The sequence below is a fragment of the Poecile atricapillus genome, chromosome Z (assembly GCF_030490865.1).
Source record: "Poecile atricapillus isolate bPoeAtr1 chromosome Z, bPoeAtr1.hap1, whole genome shotgun sequence".
NCBI classification, from domain to species: domain Eukaryota; kingdom Metazoa; phylum Chordata; class Aves; order Passeriformes; family Paridae; genus Poecile; species Poecile atricapillus.
In genome coordinates, this window is record NC_081289.1 from 103424897 (window position 1) to 103444131 (window position 19235).

General features: G+C 35.2%; 1 protein-coding gene across 1 annotated transcript in view; it reads left to right on the forward strand.

Annotated features, from left to right (window-relative positions):
• Window positions 1-19235, forward strand: part of AUH (AU RNA binding methylglutaconyl-CoA hydratase) — a 117491-nt gene that overhangs the window by 36050 nt on the left and 62206 nt on the right. Inside the window, exon 5 of the mRNA XM_058825885.1 lies at window positions 3597-3683. Within this exon, the coding sequence (XP_058681868.1) occupies window positions 3597-3683 (87 nt within the window). The remainder of the gene's footprint in view (window positions 1-3596; window positions 3684-19235) is intronic.

Sequence of the window (19235 nt, forward strand, 5' to 3'; positions counted from 1 at the left end):
AAACTCAGGTGTCCTACCTGTTTGCTGTGTAAATTTTGAATTGATACTTTTGTGAGTTAAGTTGATTCAAGAATTTATTCACAAGTGGAGAGTACCTGACCGAACGCTAATATAGCTGTAGGAGGAAGTGGTTGATGGTACTGTCAATGTAGTTTTTCATTGTGGCACTTCTCTTGTCCTGCGGTAGCAGCTAGTAATTTGAAAATGGCATTTCACAATCTTTAAAATGTAGCTCATAAAATGCTGAGAGCAGGGAGATGGGAACTGGAGAGCATAACTCCTAAAATCACAGCTTCTGTTACTGTTCTGAGTGGATGAAAATCTATTAGTGGGACAAAGCATGGAGACGCCAGGAGGCTTAAATGGAGAAAACAATGATTCATGCTCCAGTACAAACCGGATGGATGTGGGGACACAATTTCAGTGTACCATCAAAACTGCAGCAGTTCATTTGCCTCTGCTCCCTGGTAGCTTGGGTTTGCCCTTTTCCTTCTCGAATAGTAGGTCTTAGAGAGTTCTGTGTTCAGTGTGGTGGGAAGGAATGGACCCACAGTAGAGCCCCTGGAGTCTGTTGGGAGTGGATGTGGGAGAAGCAGATAGGTCAAACTGTCCACAGATTTCAGCTGTGGCCCATAGAAAAATCACAGAGTTTTGTTGTGTCAGACTTTCTGTGGTTTGAAAACCTTAGCTACTTTGTTGCTCTCAGCAGTTAAGCAAATACTATTTTCAGCTACTTTGAAGTAGAAGACCTGGGGTGCTAGGAGGGGTCTTTGGTTTTAGATGCTGAGAGAGCAGAACTCTGGTTCAACCTGAATTCTCCTTCATGGCTAGCTTCAGAAACGTAACCTTTTCTACTTCTAACTTAAGAACAGATTTTGAGGAAATATTTGAACAGTTCTTTGCTATTGGGGTCAGAATTCATCAGTAATTCTTTGACCAGTTGCTGAATCTTACAACAGGAACAAAAGTGTTAAGTTGGTGGCAGTTCTGTCTCCTGTGACCCAGAGGATGCCAAGGCATATGTTCTTTTGGTGTGCAGTGAATGGCTTCTGACTAAAATTCTTCCCTCTGAGAAAGCTTCAGTTACTATTACTATTCTTTGGAGAGCTAAAATAGAAAAAGGGCTACCAAAAGGCTGCTTTCCATTTATTTCCTTGATATCTCTAAGGGAGAAAAAAGGAAACATTAGTTTACAAAAGCTGGTTAAGGCACTAAGATCAGCTATGTACTTGAAATTTCTTTAAACTAGCCAATATAGTTAATTTTAAATTAGCAGCTATATTTTAATTCATTCCTAAACAAGATTTCTGTTAAATGTTTAATCAATTTATGTGAATGTCTTCAAGGAAATGTATGTTCTAACTGAAGGAAGAAGTCTGCAGTGTATTTTTTATTTTAGACGAGTTGAGGTTTCTTTTGGAAGAGTCCATTTTTCTAGGCATATATTCTAGTCTGAATAAATCAAACCCTAAAAATTGCTTTAATCTCATATTGACATGAGATTTTTTAAATAGTAATTCTAGATGTTTTCTTTATAATGCTTTTCAAGGGGATGCCCACTGAGAAGGATTTCAGTGTGTGGAAGTTTTGAGTCAGATTGCATAGCCAAAGAGGTTTTTGTTCATAAAACATACAGTTTCTTACATAGGCACAGATTTGAACAGAGTTAAGGAGCTAGATCCAGACTTTAACTGATATTGAGTGAATGATATTTTTATATTTGCACGCTTGCTGATGTGACTTTTAAAGCAACTTCCCGTTTAGTTTCTTAAACATGACATTTTCAAAAGCTTCTTTTAGCTCCAGAACTCTATATGTAAATGAATTAGTGAAAGTTGCTTGCAGTTTTATATGATTTGGAGTTCTATCCAGATTTATGGATGCAAAATTTGTTTGCTTTTTGAGTTCCTGGCAAGATTTCTTTATGCATTGATTGTAAATTACCAAGGTAACAGTTGCAATTTTTCTGCAGTGCAGGTTTAACTGTAGTAATTCCTTTTTTGTACTGTTTGTTCAACTGGCCTGTCCTACTGTTGGAGTAGGGGCACATTCTAGAAGGTTGTTTGGAGGTTTCTGGCAAAGTGCCTGTTAGCGTAAATTAGGCTTAACTTTACTTAGCAGGAAATATGCAAATGCAGTCAGGACTGATGCTTCGTTGTTTTTATATTGACATAGATAGAAGGAGAGCAGAAGTCACAGTTAAATGAGGAGCTTTGTTATGACAGAAGTTATGAAGAAGGAGGAAAGATGTAGAGCTGCGTTATTAGGCATGGTACTTTAAAGCAACAACTGTATGTCCATCAGAAAATGTCAGATTGAGATACTGATTTTCACAGGGCAAGCCTAGAGTTGATTAGCATTACAACTAATGCTGTCAACAAAGATATGTCTAAAACTGTGTTTGATGAAGAGGATCAGGATGGCCTACCATGAGTTAAGTCCAGAACGTTAAGAGGTGAAACAAAACCTATGACTGCATAATTTAGAATTCTGAGCTACAATCTTCACTTAATCTGGGTTCAGTGCATTTTCCTGAATGGATAGTATTCTCAGGGTAGAGAAACATAAATGTTTTTTTGTTTTGGTTTTTTTTTTTGTTTGTTTTTTTCTTTTTCTTTTTTTTTGTTTTTTTTCCTCATATTGTCTTGTTTGGCCTTTTCTCTCATTCAGAGAGACTAGCTCAATAGGTTAATTTTTACCAAGTGGAACAAGTACAGACTAAGTTACTTTGTGACTGTTTCACTTCTTTAGAGAATAAATGTGTCTATGCAGGTTTTGCCTTTTTTATGTATTATTCATCTATAAGAAAGACAGGCTTCTATATTTAGGTATTCTTCTTATTATTACTACTGTTAGTTTTATCTTTTTTACACACTCATGAGAGAAAACATCAGCTTTTTTCCTATAAGTGAGTTTTTATAAACACATTTGTGTGTATATCTAGCTATAGTATGCTTATTAAACAAACTAATTTTTATATACTCGTGAAGAAATAGGTAAAAATTTTCAAGATGTGGCTTTTTTTTTTGACAAACAAAAATGATGGTATATTACTTATTCCAAAATAAATTTAAGTAAATGAGTGGAAAGAGAGCTGAAAAAATTGGTCCACTGTAGTATTTTTATTTAGATATATATATAGTCTGTTAATGTAAAGTCATGCAATGTATGTACTGTACGTACCAATAAGAGAATAACAAGGGTACAGTATGAAAAACACATATTTATCAGACTTTGTGACACAGTTGGGAAAATAAAATGGTATGATAGATGAACTATAAGCATAAATGCTACTGTTCATAAACTATTTTAATAAGAGAAAATGTCACTGGGAAGAATATATTTAGTGAAAACCTGGTTATGGATAATCTCTTTTCTGTTTGTTTGTTTTGAACTTCTTGGTTTTGCTTTTGTCTTTCCTTGATAAATAGTTCATGTTTTCCTTGAAATCTATGGAAAATTTATATGACAAATTTAAACTCCTTTTTTGCAAGTAGACTTAAAAATTTTAGAAATGAAGAAATATTTTGCTTTTGAAAATGTGTCTACAGTACTGTGTACAGTTTGCTAACATATATATGAAATGTCACTTACAGGTGCTGACCTTAAGGAAAGGGCAAAAATGCACTCAAGTGAAGTTAGCTCTTTTGTCTCCAGGGCAAGAGCAACTATTAATGAATTGGGTAAGTAACCTCTCCCTTGAAAAATGTTATTGCAACTATAACCTGAGAATGCTAGATCAGAGGTACGACATAAATATGCATAGTTAATTCTTGACAGGTCGTAGAGTATCCCTAACTGTGTAGTATGACATCACAGACCTTGAATTGGAAAGAAACACATAAGGGTTATTGAGTATATTGATAAATATCAATCATGGTGCATTCATTCTTTTAAAATATTCCAAATTGTGTTGGACTTTTTAAAAGAATGCTAGAAAAGCTAAATCTCAGCTGAAATAAAAGTGATTTGACCTGCTATTTTCATAAAGGGTGAGTTGTTCGCTGACATCAAAGTGCTTTAGAATTCAGTTTTTACTATTGTGTTCCTGTGGTTTGTATAATTAGTACAGTCTAAAACATTTTAGACATGTTAAACATCAACTGCTAATAGAAATTTAGCCACTAAGTTATTTTAAAATTTTGTTTAATATATTTTAGTGTACTAAAATCTGTTAATAGTTTTGGATTTTAATCAACTTGTACCAATTTTTAAGGATAGTAATTTCTCTGTATGTTTTACTTTAGGAATTCACCGTCAAGTAATTATATTTCTACATCTCTGCTGATCAGTTTAAATATAATTACTTCTTAACAGGTTATTGCCAATATGATCTGTTGAAAAGAGAAGTATAGTGTTCCAAGTTTTAAGGAATTAATTTTTGACATTTAACTTCCATATAAAATATATTTTGTCACTAAAAATTGGGCATACAACCCTGAGGAATAAATAATTACTTGGAAAATTTATTTAGATGCATTTCCTTAAGAACACTATGTCACATTTTGGTTTGGCAGAATGTTATGAATGGATAGCAGGGGGTTTTTTAGGTAAATGACAACCTGCTGAAGAATGAAACTTTGATTAGGTAGTTCATGGAAATACTTATATCCTGAAATGACTGTCATGTCTTTGAAGTGAAGTAGACACTCAAGGCTGTTTAAATAAGTGAAATCTGTAAAATACCTAGAAGTGAATAGATCATTAATTTCCTGCAGCTGATACTGGGTGTCATGCTAGTACTTGTCTTTTTATTGGAATGCCAAGCAACTGGCAACAAGTTGCTCCATTCATTTACTTAGTAAGAATTTTGGGAGACCTTCTTACCATTAAGTAATAATTTTTCAGCCTTCCTTGGCTTGAATTTACTGGAAATACTTTAAGCTGTTATTAGTGTTTAAATATGAGCAACTGGTTTCCAGATTTCCCCATGATTAGTAAATAGTTTCTAAAAATCAATTATTTTCAAATTTTTAAGTGAGAAAATTTCTAAAGTCTGAAGAAATATTTGGATTTGTCATTCTTTGCTGAATGAATGGAAAATGTTCACAGTTATTTGATGCTTTGTTTTGCCTCAGGGTTGAAAAACTTTGAGAAAAATGTTTGATTGTTTTCATCTTCATTAAGGTTCCTGTGAGAGTATTTAAATGAATTTACTGAATATGTGAGAAAATTTTCAGTGTTATCTAAAAGGCTTACAGTGAATTACTCACCTCTGTCAGTTTCACTAGACCATTCTCAGAGTCCCATCCAGCCTGGCCTTGAATGCTTCCAGGAATGGGGCCTCCACAGCTTCTCTGGGAAAGGTGTTCTGGTGCCTTGCCACTCTCACAGTAAAGAATTTCTTCCTAAAACCTACTCTCTTCCAGTTTGCATCTATTCATCTTGTCCTGTTGCTGCAGATTCTTGTAAAAAGACCCTCTCCATCTCTTTTCTAGGCTCCTTTCAGGTACTGGAAGGCTGCAATTTATGTCACTCCAAAGCCTTCTCTTTTCCAGACTGGACAATCCCAATTCTGTCAGCCTTTCCTCATAGGAGAGGTGCTCTATCTCTCTGATCAACTTAGTGTTCCTCCTCTGGGTGCAGTCCAGAGAACACTCACACCAGCAGGTCAATGTCCATCCTGTGATGAGGACTCCAGAGCAGAATGCATTACCCTGGGTGTGGGTCTCATTATGCTGTTCTCTACATCATCTACATCAGGAAATGGTAGACAGTTTCAAAAAAATATATGTAGGTGTTTAGGTTTGTTGGGTGCATAAGATGTCACATTCTATGATGCCCTGATGAATAGAAGTGAATATTAATTTTACAGCTCCTCAGAGGTTCTTTCTTTTGAATTCTTCTGAAGAAGTGATCTGTCATTACAAAATGTAATTTATGTAGAAGTATAGGGACATTGTATTTGCATTTGGTCAATGCAATTAATCTGTAAATTGAAAATAATAGTGGTATTTTTCTTCCCCAGCAACAACTAGAATGTGGTGAGACAGTTGAAGAGCAGAAACAATTTTCAAATTAATATTTACCACTGCAGAATGTTATGTAGCTAGGGAACAATATTTCCAATCTCCTATTTTGTTCTTTTTTCTATCCAAGTTTAATACTGTAATCTCTTTAAAATGTATTCTACTTCTTGCTTTTCAGAACTAGGTCATGTTTTGATAATTCCATTTGTATTCAGATGTCTGACCTAGTAAGGAGTTACATCTTTTTAGCTTTATTTTCAGAAAGAAGACCATTAAGTTACCTGTATAGATAAAATACAATAAAGATTAATTATGTGTTGAAAAACTAGACACACCTAGCTTTTTAGAATTGTCATCCTTTGGCTTCTTAAGTTTCTGTCAATGTCATTACATTTAAAATCCTTATATTAGTTGTTTTATAAAAAGTTGTAGTATCATTTTGGAGTACAGCCGCAGAAGGAAATTTTCTGTAAATTGAAAGCATACTGTACTTATTTGTATGGGAATAATTTATAATTTCTTGCTACATTTGGCTGAAGAAGTCAGACTGTAGTTTTACTTCTTACTTTGTTTATAAATAAATGCTTGAAAAAATTGAACAGAGCCGTTAGTTGTGGCACTTTGAACTTTAAGTTGGGGAGGGGGAAATGAAAACAGCCTCTATTTTTAGCAGTGGTTGCTTTTGCTAAAATTATACCAGAATTGTGGAGGTTTGTTTGGGGTTTGAATCTGTGTGTGTGTGTGTCTGGGTTTTTTTGTAATTTTCTTCTTTGCTGTTTTTTGTTTTTTTTAAATTGTAAGAATTATAAGACTGCTTGTTCATTACTATGTTCTGCCTTGAAGCACTTCATTACTCATGTGAGGCTGTCAAGAAACTGGGACAAATTGGGAGAGAAAAGCCTTAATAGATCTCTTATAACTATGCACAGCAAGACTGGCCTGACTAAATTAAGTCAAATGACAATGATTTCCAGAAGCCTTTCTTTTGAGGATTTGGGGTCCAGGGTGGGAGGGGGAAACCCCCGTCATTGTGGGTCAGATCTTCAATATGTATTTTATAGTATGCCTCCTATTAAATCCACGTTGTTCTTTATAATGGTGGTGGGGACAGAGCTGTGATAGTTTGTATATGTTATCTTTTGGGATTTCAGTTGCAAAACAGACTGAAGCTATGTAGGAAGCAGAATGCAATAACCACACTCCTCAATAAAAATATTATATTTAATAAAAATAAAATATGAAGCTGTAGAAAAAAATTCAATTCAGCACATACATGTATTTACTCGATTTGACATTTGGCCCCAACCTCTACTAAGTGAGAAATGCCATTGATTAGCAAAGCTTTTCCAAAGAATGTAGATGCAAGTGCCCAAATCCCATAAACAGGGAATAAAAATTGGAGACTTTCTTGGTTACTTCTTAAAATTATTGTGTAGTCAGGCTTGTTTTTTCTTTCACAATTGGAGACAAAAAGCCTTACTTATGGCCTGATGTAACTTAGGCCTGAATTAAGAATGATTCTTTTAATAAAATGCTAAGGTTACTTGTTTTCTGTTGGTATTGTTGCATTATAACAAATCTTACAGGTCTTTGTTGAAAACATTTTATTAGTTTTGAGGCATAAGCTGTGATACAACTTTAAAAAGTGGTGATATTTAGTAACTTTGTTTATACATAGTTCTATCAGTTATGGTTAGTTTTAACATACTCCACTTTGAATGAGATCATCTGCAATGAAAGCACCTTGTGGTCAGTTGCTTACATTTGTATTTTTTATTGTGTGCTTTTTATTATATTCAGAGCAGATACAGTTCAATATTTACAGATTTTTTTTTCCTCCTTTAGTATTTTTTTTGTCCTTGTTTTCAGTCATCACCAAACTTTTAATTTACCTTAAAGAGCACACTTGTTCATCCTTCAGACAAACATCTTCTTTTCAAGAAAGTTCCTAATTTGACTATTGAAGATTGTGCATACACACCTTTTTTTTTGTTCCATGTTATATGCCATGGTTTGGTTTTGGATGCAAGCTGTGAAAAATTGGTTTCAGCGGTCCCAAGAACCTCTATCAATATTATAAAAAAATTCACTTCATTGCTGGTCTGCCTATTGCTATGCCACCTTTCCATTGCAAAGGCTTAAAAATAAGCAAAAGTAATCATTGGTGAGGTTGGTGCTCTGCCTTGTTTTACTGTTGAATCTCTGAGGCTTCTATGGAACTTCAGTTAGCATTTTAAACCCTGGTTTAGTAGTGAACACTCAAGATTTACCAAATTTACCAAATCCATCTGGATTGGTGGGGAGGGACATAACAGATTCAAAGGAGAAGAAGGAAAGAAAAGGCTGAAAAGCCTCATCCCCTGCTCTTCCTCTAACAAACTGGGTACAATTACTTATAAAGTCCCAAAATGTGCTACTGGGACTAGGAGGCAGGGTTGGGCGAAGAAACCGTAAGCCAAACATACCTGACAGAAACTTTAGTAGTTCTATGAACTTTCTATAAATAATTATCACCAAGCCCAGCACAATAACCATGCTAATCCGTGCCCTTCTACTGTGAAAGAGGGCAAAGACAGGTATTAAAACCTCAAAAAATTCGAGGGACCAGATCCACATGAAGGCTTCCACCCTGAGAGATATTATGTATCCAAACAACATGGCTACTGACTGCTTTATCCCAATACAGAATAAATACACCCAACAATCAGTACAGGTTTTTCCACTTTCTCTTGCCCCACGTTGGGTGCCAAAAACTGTATTTGTCCTAGTTTAGGGCAAATTAGGGAGGAAAACCCCAAATGGGGATTTCCCCAGGGAAATGCCCCTCCCCACCAACTGGTCTGGGAAAAGGAAAAAAAAATTCCTTGGAGAGAAGTGGAAAAAGCTGTTTATTTAACATAAATTGAATGATATTAAACAATAAAACCTCTTGCTGTTCGATGGGATGGCAAGTCTAGGAAGAAAAGTCCTTTTCATGTGGTGTAGCTCGGCTCGCTCAGGTTCTTATCAGTCCCTCTGGCACTGGAAAGTGCCGAGGCCCAGGCCCCGGTGGGCCACAGGCGTGAGCTCCTGGGGTTTGGCTGGGTGTTCAGTCCAGAGCAGGCTTGCACAGATCTAAAAAAACCCCCAAAGGTCCAGGGAACTCCTCTGCCTCAGCTAGCTAAAACTAACTAAAAGCCAGAGAGAAGCTCTGTCCCGCTATCTGTCCGTGCTGCAGACAACACAGTCCAGGAGCGAGATGTGTGGGAGTGATGTTTTTCTTTAACACAAACTGCGCGCTTCTTCTCCCTCTCTTGCTCTCAGAGCCAGTCTTAAAGGTGCAGAACTTAATATATAACATAAACCAGACGATTGGGGATACCAGTATCATAAAGTCATCCCAGGACAGTTTGCTGGAAGTAGATCTGGCCATCAAAGATGGACTACTCTGGTTTGGAAATCCTTTGATAAGAACTGTGGATTTCTCTCTTAGGGAAGAGGGATACAGGCCATGAGTTGCATTTACTGGGAAACTGAATGAAATTTCAGATAGCTGTCAAATTGAAAAAGGACAAATTACAGCTAGCAGAGCCATGCTTAACAGCCAGCCTCAGGCATCATGGTCTTTCTGTGTTGCTGACACTGTGAAATGTAGATTTTAGCACAGTATTTTCCTTGCTGTGTTATGATGTTGCCTGTTTGATTAAGTGTATGGCATAACTAACAAAATCCTTGAGTGCCAGAATTCTGAGTATGTTGCTAGGCTCTTGGTTGTTTTCCAGTGGTAGATTTATATCTTCTCTTGATATTGAATTAAGTTAGATAGCCTTTGACTAACTGTTGTCTGATCCTAGTGCTGCAATACAGCTGTGACAAAAATCAGCATAACCTCAGCAGTAGTTTAGTTTTTCTTCTGGTAGTAATTCCTAATGATATTTTGGATGACAAGAGGCTCTGGACATGGCTCTTTAAGCTTCCTTCCACAAAGGTAACTGTACCAAAACTAGGATGCTACTCACTTAATGGTTAATTGGGATCAGTGTAGCCAGTTTGCTCTGTGTTAAAACAGGCTTTCAGTATTATCTGCTGTCCAGAGCTTCCATTCCCTCTCCACAGAGCCACACTGTGAATGTTCAATGTGTTGGTAACATTATTCTTTCCTCACCCTGTTCAGGTTTGAAATTGCTTATTTCAGTCCCTCAATAAGAAAGAATAGTTTGTTAGCTCTTTGTTTTGCTTATCTTGGTCTCTGGCTCTGTTCCTTGAATGAATTTGTATTCAAAGGGTAGCAACTTCTGACATGGTACTGAAAGCATAATGTTGCTCTTCCGTTGAAGAAATCCTGAGCTCACTGCTTGGACCAAGCGCAAGGCTTTGACTTCAAAATTGTCAAGTCTTGTAGTGAATGCACCTTTTGCGTAGGTAGGTACTGGCTTGATGATCTTACTAAGGTAGCTTGAGAAAAAAAAGCTTAGTGTGAAATGTTAGGGAGTGTTTCTTCTGTAGTGTTCTGTGAATGAATTGTCTTGAAGCTATTACTTGGTAAATTATGCTAATTTAGAAATAAAATATTTTAACACTAGGCTGGGGAATGTATTTTGTTAAACAAGAGTGCTAGTAATAATAGAGTATGTGTTATCTTCATAATGTAAATCAGACAAGTAGACAATAAAAAACATGAAAACTGTATCTGATTCTTCTAATAACCAGAGATTATATTAAAGACTATACTTGTTTGTGTAGATTATATAGAGACTACAGTTTGAGTTTTGTTTTTTGTGCTCTTTAAGAAAGAATAAAAAACCTTGCATAGAAATAGAATGTAAAAGTGTAACTGAATTAAACTCCTTTGTGTTTCATAAATTCACTGATTGATTATGTGCTGTCCTGTTTTTTGTGGGAATAATAAGTTCTTAAATGTAATTAGTAAGTTAAGTATAGAATAAATAATTTTCTTTACTTTTTTTTATCCAAAACTTTCATTCAGAAAGTGGATTCTGCCATCCAGGTTTTACTTTGTTATAACCTTTCTGAGGGCAGAATGAGACTGCAAGACAAAACATTAGTAAATATGAGGAAACGGAAGAATCTGTTTATCAGACTGAGAGATGATTGAAATATCCAAATGATTTTCTGTAGTACAAGAAAATCATGGAAGAGTTGGATACAGAAAACAGTAGCTGAAGGGTTTAATTAAACCACCTCTTTCATTCTTATTAGTTTCCCAGTTTCTGTTTCTATTATCAAGAATGTAGAACACACTGTCTCTCTTACTTGTCCATAATAAAATACCAAACTGAAAATTTTGAAATAAAGAATATGATTTTACTCTATTAAAGTTGGAACTTTTTTTTTTTCAATTCAAAAATACATTGTTTCTATGTCATATAGAAGAGTGAATGATTAATGGAGAAAACTGGGAAATTAATAGGATTGAGTGAGGTGCTTTAGCCTCCGTCAAAATAACTGAAAGAAAAACTTTATTAATACCTTTTGCTTAATAATCAGCTGTAATGTGCAGTAACTATTTTCATTAAAAAGCAAAATTTCTTTACAAATACTAAAAAATCTAATTTTTTTATGCAGCTCTTTACTGTTATTGATTGTGTACTTGAACTTTGAGGGTATTAAATCAAAGAGAGCTATGTTCAAGTGTCCCAACAGTTGTAGTCTATTAAGCTTCTTATCTAAAGCACAGGAATTAGAGGGTACCTAAAAGCCTTTTACAGCTGTAACTAGCAAATATATGGCACAGAATTCCATATTCAGACTTTAATGTATGGTCATTTTTGCAGATGAATATATTTTTGAAACATATGGAGATATAGAAATTAATGGAATAATCACTTTGTCATTATTTTTGAACTTATGAGAGGTAAAGCTTTGTAACATTTAATTACTTGCCCTGACCAAAAATGTTTTTTTTTTAAATCTTCTTTACCCTGAAGTTCATACAGGAAGATTTGACAGTCTCTCCCAGCCACTTACAAATGTTGCTGCATACGCTAGTTGTTTTTCATAGTGTTAGAGAAAGGATGAAGGTACTTGTTGAAGTATTTTATTTCTGTTAGCTTTTTTCCCCATAGAAGAGTATTTTTGATGGTGGTGCTTGCGACTGAAAATTAAAGCAAAGTGTTATAATCACTGACTTGATTACAGATTTTGCAAGGCAAGGTGACTACCTGAAAAAAACGTATTGCAAAGGTTATATGCCATCACAATGTTGTCAGGAAAAGGTCCCCAAAGATGAAATCAAGATAGAGTGCTGTGTTGTAATTATTTTTCTGATTTTCTCTGACATAAAGTATTTAATATGTTGAATATAATTTTGTCATCTTAATGCTTCTAGTATAAAGAATATTCCAGTTATCAGAACTGCACATGGACTGCCTCTACTTGCCACTCAGGGAACATAGTTTATGCCCCCACCCTTTTTTTTTAAGTTAAAAGATCTTAGTTTAATAATCAAGCCATATCACCAAGAGACATCAAGAATCTGGTTTGGAAGTGGTGGAAGAGAAATTTATTCTGAGTTACAAAATAAGAATATTTATGTATAAACTTAATTATTTTAAAAACGAAGTGAAAATGCATTCCCAGTTATTATGCAAGTTAAGAGGTAGCTTCAAATTATCATTACTGCTGATTCAAAATTCCTATTTACGTCTGTGACCTTTTGCAAATTCTTTTATAACTTGCAACCAGACAACTTGGAGATTTGGGGTTCATAAAGAATCTCTCTACAGTAACAGATCTCAAACTTTTCAATGCGGGTGTAGGAATCAGCCCATAGACTTGCAGTATTATAGATTTAAGCTATTTTTAGTTGAAATATACACAAAAATTAAATGGCATGTAAATAAGTGCATTGCTTTATAATAATAAGACTAAAATATTAAATTCTTTAGTTGACATTTTTGCTCTTAAGATATGACTCTTTTTTCCCCTTTCTTGCTTTCCTAATGGGTGACCTTCAAACATGGAATCTATCTACACATGTCCACTTCATGGAATTTAAACATTTTGGGTGCATGTGACCATTCTTTTTATTAATTTGAAGTCTCCATTGTTACTACATTTAAATAAATGTACTAAGAAGTGGGGAGAGAGCTTTCTTATCTGTAAGATAATAATTAAAATTTGTCTTTGGAGGGGTTCTGGAGCAACTAAAAGTGGAAACTACTACTGGGCACATGAGGATCAAGAAAATCATAAGGTGTAGTCATAAAGTGGAGTCAGAGGAGGGAAATGTTGCTCAACCAGTCTGACCATCTATGATGAAATGAGTAGTTTGTTAGATGAGAAACAGTCAGTGGATATTGCCTGTCTTGACTTCAGAAAAGCTTTTGACAGTACCTCTTGTAAAAGTTTTGTAGGGTATCTGGTGAGTATGGACTGGATGAAAAGGCAGTGAAATAGATTGAAAATTGGCTTAATAATTGGGTGTAGACTGCATCAGCAGCATGAAGTCTGCTTGGAGGCCCCTAGCCAGTGTATATCCCAGGGACAGTGCCAGGTTTTAGTCCTGTTTGGCATCTTTAATGGTCTGGATGATGGGATAGAGTGTAGCCTCAGCAAGTTTCCTTATGTAAAATCATAAGGAATGGGTTGTGCTACCATTGAGAGGAACTCAAGGACAGCATCTGGAGAATTAGACTAACAGGAACCTCAATAATTTATACAAAGGAAAATGCAAACAACCTCATGCACCAGGTACATGATGGGGCTAATGATACCAAAAGCAGCAGCACAAAAAAGCCCTGGAGGTAGGTCAGAAAGCTGAATGTGAGATAGCAGTGTTCCCTTGTGGCAAGGAAGGACAGTGGTATCCTGGGCTGCATTAGGATGATGTTGCCAGGAGTTAACGGAGGTGATCCTTTCACTCTCATCAGCACAGGTGAGCCGCTGCTGGAGTACTATGGCCATTTCTAGGCTCCTCAGTAAAAGACAGAGCTACTGGAAAGTCCAGTGAAAGGTTCTGAAGGTGATGAATGCTTCAGAGCACCTCTTTGGTGAGAAAAGGTTGAGCAAGCTGGAAATAGAGAAGAGAAGGCTCAGGAGGTGATCTCAGCAATAGATGAGGGTGTTAGAAGATGAAGCTAGGCTATCTCTGGTGGTGTCTAGCGACAGAACCAGAGGCAATGAGCACAGACTGGAACAGAAGAGATTCTCCCTGAGAGTCAGGAAGTCCTTATTCACTGTGAAGGGGACTGAGCATTGATACAAGTTACCCAGGAGGTTGTGGAATCTCCTTCCTTACAGATCTTCAAAAGCCGCCTGGATGTGAGCTTGAGCAACCTGTTCAAGGTGATGCTGGTTGAGCCGACAGGCTGGACAAGGTGAGCTCCAGAGGTCTCTTTCAGCCTCAGCCCTTTTGTGATTTAAGGATTTCCCATGTGCTGCAGACATTTGACACACTTTCTTAATTTGCTAGAGTTAATTAACAAATTGTGGAACTGTTAATCTTTTCCTCAATTTGTTGCACACTTTCCTCTTGTAATCCATGTAATACTGACAGTATGCAGGATATTTTTATGCAATTCATCCTCCTGCCTTTATGTTTTATGAAATCCATTATTCAAAAGGAAAAATTACTTGCTGTAAATGCCCCCTGAAGTTGCTTGTCCTAGTAAGCTGTTCACTAATCAACCTTATTTGTCAAATAATCAGGAATATACATGTGGAATAAATAGCTTGGACAATCTATTTCTTTGTTCTGTGGCAATTCAGTTGTGTTGTTATTTAAAATTGAATTCTGTAGCTACTTCTGTCTTAGATGAATGCTCACACTTTTTGAGACAAGTAGAGTATACTCACTACTTTCTTTTCATTTTCCTTCTGGGAAACAAGATTTCTTCTGTTTGAATTAAAGACGAGTCAAAGTTTTGAATCTGGTTCAGTAGGTACTAGAGGTAGTGGCAAGCTTCTGGTTTATATCTGAATAGCTGTTCTTTCTGAAGGTTGGTTGCCAGAGGTCACTGAATTAAGATGAGAAAAGAACAATAAAGACCTTTTTTGAACATTGTTTAGGTATAGGACAACACAGGAATAGCAAGGGAAGTTAAGGCCACTTAACTTTCATTTTAATATGTACTTTTTAATATTTTAATATGTTTTAATTTTGTGTCAAATGCATAAAAAGGCAGGCTTTAAACTGGGTTTCATTTGAATATTTGTAGATACCAAATTCTGACCGCTATAATGAGTTGAATTGAAAATATTTGCCCTAATCTGTAAAAAGTACTTCAGAAACAGAAGTTAGTTATGTCTAAGGGACTTTATAGAATTTTTGCATTGTTAGAGCTTGAGTGGGCTTTCATGGAATTTTTTTTCTGATTTATGGGAATCATGAAGTATTACTGCAGTAACAGTGCAGACCTTTTACTTTTAGAGAAACTGAATTCTATGTCTATTGGACTTTAGTTCTTCATTCTTCATGCTTCCTTCTTCCTTACTAACTGTGAAAAGTAGGTTTTTCCTTGTTGATCAGGCCATTTATTTTTTGTCAGTAATGAGAAATTGAAGTTGTGCAGGAATAAAAGAAGGCTGCTTGAGAGTTACTAAGAAAGTGTCGCATATAATCCTTTTTCCTCCCAGCTATTATCTTCTATATCTGTAATTTATTAGAACATTCTTAATAAATTAGTCAGAAGACTAAGTAGTCATTTATGATTCAGGTCAGTAGAATCCAGGCAGTTTCTGCTTTCTATTTGGGGAATGTCAGTATCCACAATAGTATGAATCAGCTGTGTGGGTGTAATGGCACACATCTGAGAAACTATTTGTCAGGTCCTTCAGACCAGGTGCCTGTATTCATATGCTGGCCTGTTGTTTGTCCTATCATGGTCTCTAAGCAGAAAGGAAATCCCTTGTTAGTCACCAGCAGTAGACATCAAGTGGAAAGTCACTTGAAGATGAAATAATGATTACCTGCTTCAGAACAATTGTGATTCTGTGAAATTACTTGCAGCACATTACATGTGTTTTTATATGCTTAATTGCAAAGTGGTCCCTCTGTGACTTTCTCCACTCATTGCAAATCTGTGGGAGAGTTTACTTACTCTATTCTACATCTTTCAGTATGCTGCTGGTCTGCCTAATCTAAAACTATATGTGACATGTCTGTTTACCATTTATTTATTTACCATTTATTTATTTATTGACTTATTGCTGAGGTTGAGCTGAAGCCTCACAGTTACTGCAGAGTAGGAATCAGGTCCATTTCTTTATATTGTTATATGTCATATTTTCTTTTTTGTTTGAGCTGTTTATGGGTTTAGTTTAGCTATCTAATGTTATTAAGTTTATTTTCTCTTACTGAAGTTCTTCAGTTTACCTGTTGGTCACTTGACATGTATCATGTATTGAATGGCCAGTAAACATCCTTTTTTACAGGTTTTGTCAGCTTCTGTGCTAAGAGATTATTCCTCAAACAGCTTAATACATTACATTTATTTTGATCTGCTTGTTCACATTTGTCTTCTCTTCAGCCAAGGATCTCTACTCCTATGATATTGAATATAGAGATGTGTTTTTGTCTTATGTCTGGCTCTGTTGGTGATATAACATAAGCTGAGTTGGACCCTTCTATTTCTTTACTGTACTTAAAATGTGACTTTTCTGTAATATAATTAAGCACTGATGTTACATTAGGATGTGACTATTGGTATTTTCTTGGGACGTGTTTTATGGGCAGAATAGAACCATATTTACAGAATAAGCAGCATGTTAATAAGCAGCATGTTTTACATTAGAATAGATGTGTGAAGTAATCCTTTCTGAATTAATTGTGTGAACTACCTTAATATTTAGTGTCCTTCATATTCCACACTTTGATGTACTGTGGTAAGTCAGTGAAATTCTCTTACTAAAGTTTAATGCTGCTCATTACTAAGTCTTTTTAACTACTTCTAACAACATTAATCTTTATTATACATAGTCAACTCTTGTCTATGTGTTGTATTCTCTCAATTAGTTTAGCTAATCTGTTTCTTATATATATATATATATATGCATCTTAAACTCCTTTTTTATTTCACTGTGCAGCTCACGATTGCACCCTGACAAACCTGTATCACATCTAGAAATTAACACTAATGAGTAGTAGTACAACAACTGCCTGAAATTTGTATCTTGTTATTTGAGCTGTGACAAAAATGTGTTGTTAAAGTATAAAACCACTAGGCCTCTGGGCAAAGCTTTAAATATTTTTTTTATCTCTCATAGCAAATGAGCTTTGTCATGGAGAATCATTGTGGAGATTGACCTGTCTATATGTTTAATTTATTGTTCCTAAAATTTGAGTGCATACATCTCAATTAAGCCTACAGGCCATTATTTGTCAAACATCATCTCTGTTTTTGTGATTTGCTGAACAATTTTGGCAGCTGTACATTAAAATCATGCAGATAAATGTGATCAGATGTCTTGTATGCTACAAAATACTAATATTCCAAGAACCTTTACCATTGTTAACAAGTTCCAGTAGCCTAGAAACTCAGTTTACAATCCCAAATGATTACTCTTTTCTATGCTAATTTTTCTGATGCTTAACAAGAACATGTCAAAATGATCAATTTCTGAAATTCATTTAATAGATACACACAAGACTGTTATAGGGAATTTGTCTTTTGCCTTTCATTCATTCTCAACTTTTATGTCAGGTGATCCTTTCAAATTAATATCCTTGGGAAGTGACAGTTGTAACATACATTATCAAACTGCTTTTTATCCCCTTGAATTATGTTTTTTATTGTTTCATGGTAGGAGTGCTGGCTGTAATTCTTGAAACCAAGCTGTGTCATAATACTCATTCTGTAACTTCCATTTTCATGTGTAATAGTCTACTTGAATTGCACCATAGCTGATTCCGGAAGATGCTTATCTTAAGAAAGTATTCTGCCTTGGAGTACTGCAAGAGCCATGCAAATAGTGCTCAAGATACTGTTTGCTAGTCTCTGATAAATTGAATGTTCATACAGGCAGTAATTGATGGAAACTGCAGTTAACAATGACCCTGCCTTCATGTTCAGGCAAACTATTTTTTATTTACCCATGGAAAAGGCATATTTCTTTAAGAGAAAGGCTAGCTGTGTCAGCTAGCAAAATTGCAAGACTGTTTGGCAAATTGGTTTTGTTGACAGGGTTATAAGTTTCTGTCAGTAACCGGGCCCTGCTGGAAATGAGAGTTGCCTTTCCATATGACTAAGAAGAAGTAAATAGAGAAAGAGCAGATTTTTCTACTATTCCTCTGTCTCCTATGTTTTCTGTGGCAGATGGCAGGTATAATGGATATCTTGAGCTCTTTTAAGTCAGAGAAAGAGCTCTTGCAAACTGTAATGAGTAGCCTCTTTTGGCACAGAAATTGATTCAGATAATCACTATTAATCATGATCTAAACCAGCAACCCAGGGACTTTGTTTTAAAGCATCTGTTAGAATCTTGAAAAGCATTGCTAAGTTTTTCTTCTTTTTTTAAAGACAATTGGATTTTCATTAGTTGTTAATCATAAAAGCAGGTCAATTGGCAGCTAAAATAACCTCTGTTTAATTATGTATTTTGTTTGTTACTCAGTGAGAGACTATAGGCTTGTATAATTGTCATTCTGATGTATACCAATATTTAATTGATTCTTTTGTTGAATGAAGTTAGCTGAAGTTTATCTGTGAGACAGAAAAAAGGAGGCTAAATTTCTGAATTTAAAACTAGCTAGTTCACTAGGAAAAGTTCTAATTAATACATTATATTAATAATTTTTTGTCATATTACCTTTCTAGATTTTTAAAGGAAATAAGTCTTTTAAAGGTTTTCATGCATAATTTTCATTGATATGTTGACAGAAGAATTTTTTCTCTTCTATTTCTGGCTAAGACTGAATGAACTGGTCATTGAATTCAATTAGCTGAAACATTAAAACAAAGAAAATATTTTTTTAACATCTTCAAAAAAAGCTGTTGCTGTCAAGAGCTGGTTTAACTTTTCAACATGCTGTACACCCAGCTGTCCAGCTAATGAATTGCTTTTCACTATCTTTGAAACATTTGTAGTGACAACAAACTACTGGACTACTGTTTGAGTATATTTTAAAATGGATAGCTTGTGGTAACTCTTAAATATAATTATAGCAGTAATATACAAGTTTATTTCTAAAATGAAAACACATTTTTCATCAAACTTTAAGTTTGTAGCGAAGAGAGATGAAGAGAACTTGAATTTGTGGAAGGTGAAAAGCCGTACTTTAAGCTGATTGTTTAAATGACTTTCCCATGTCAGAACACTGATGATAAA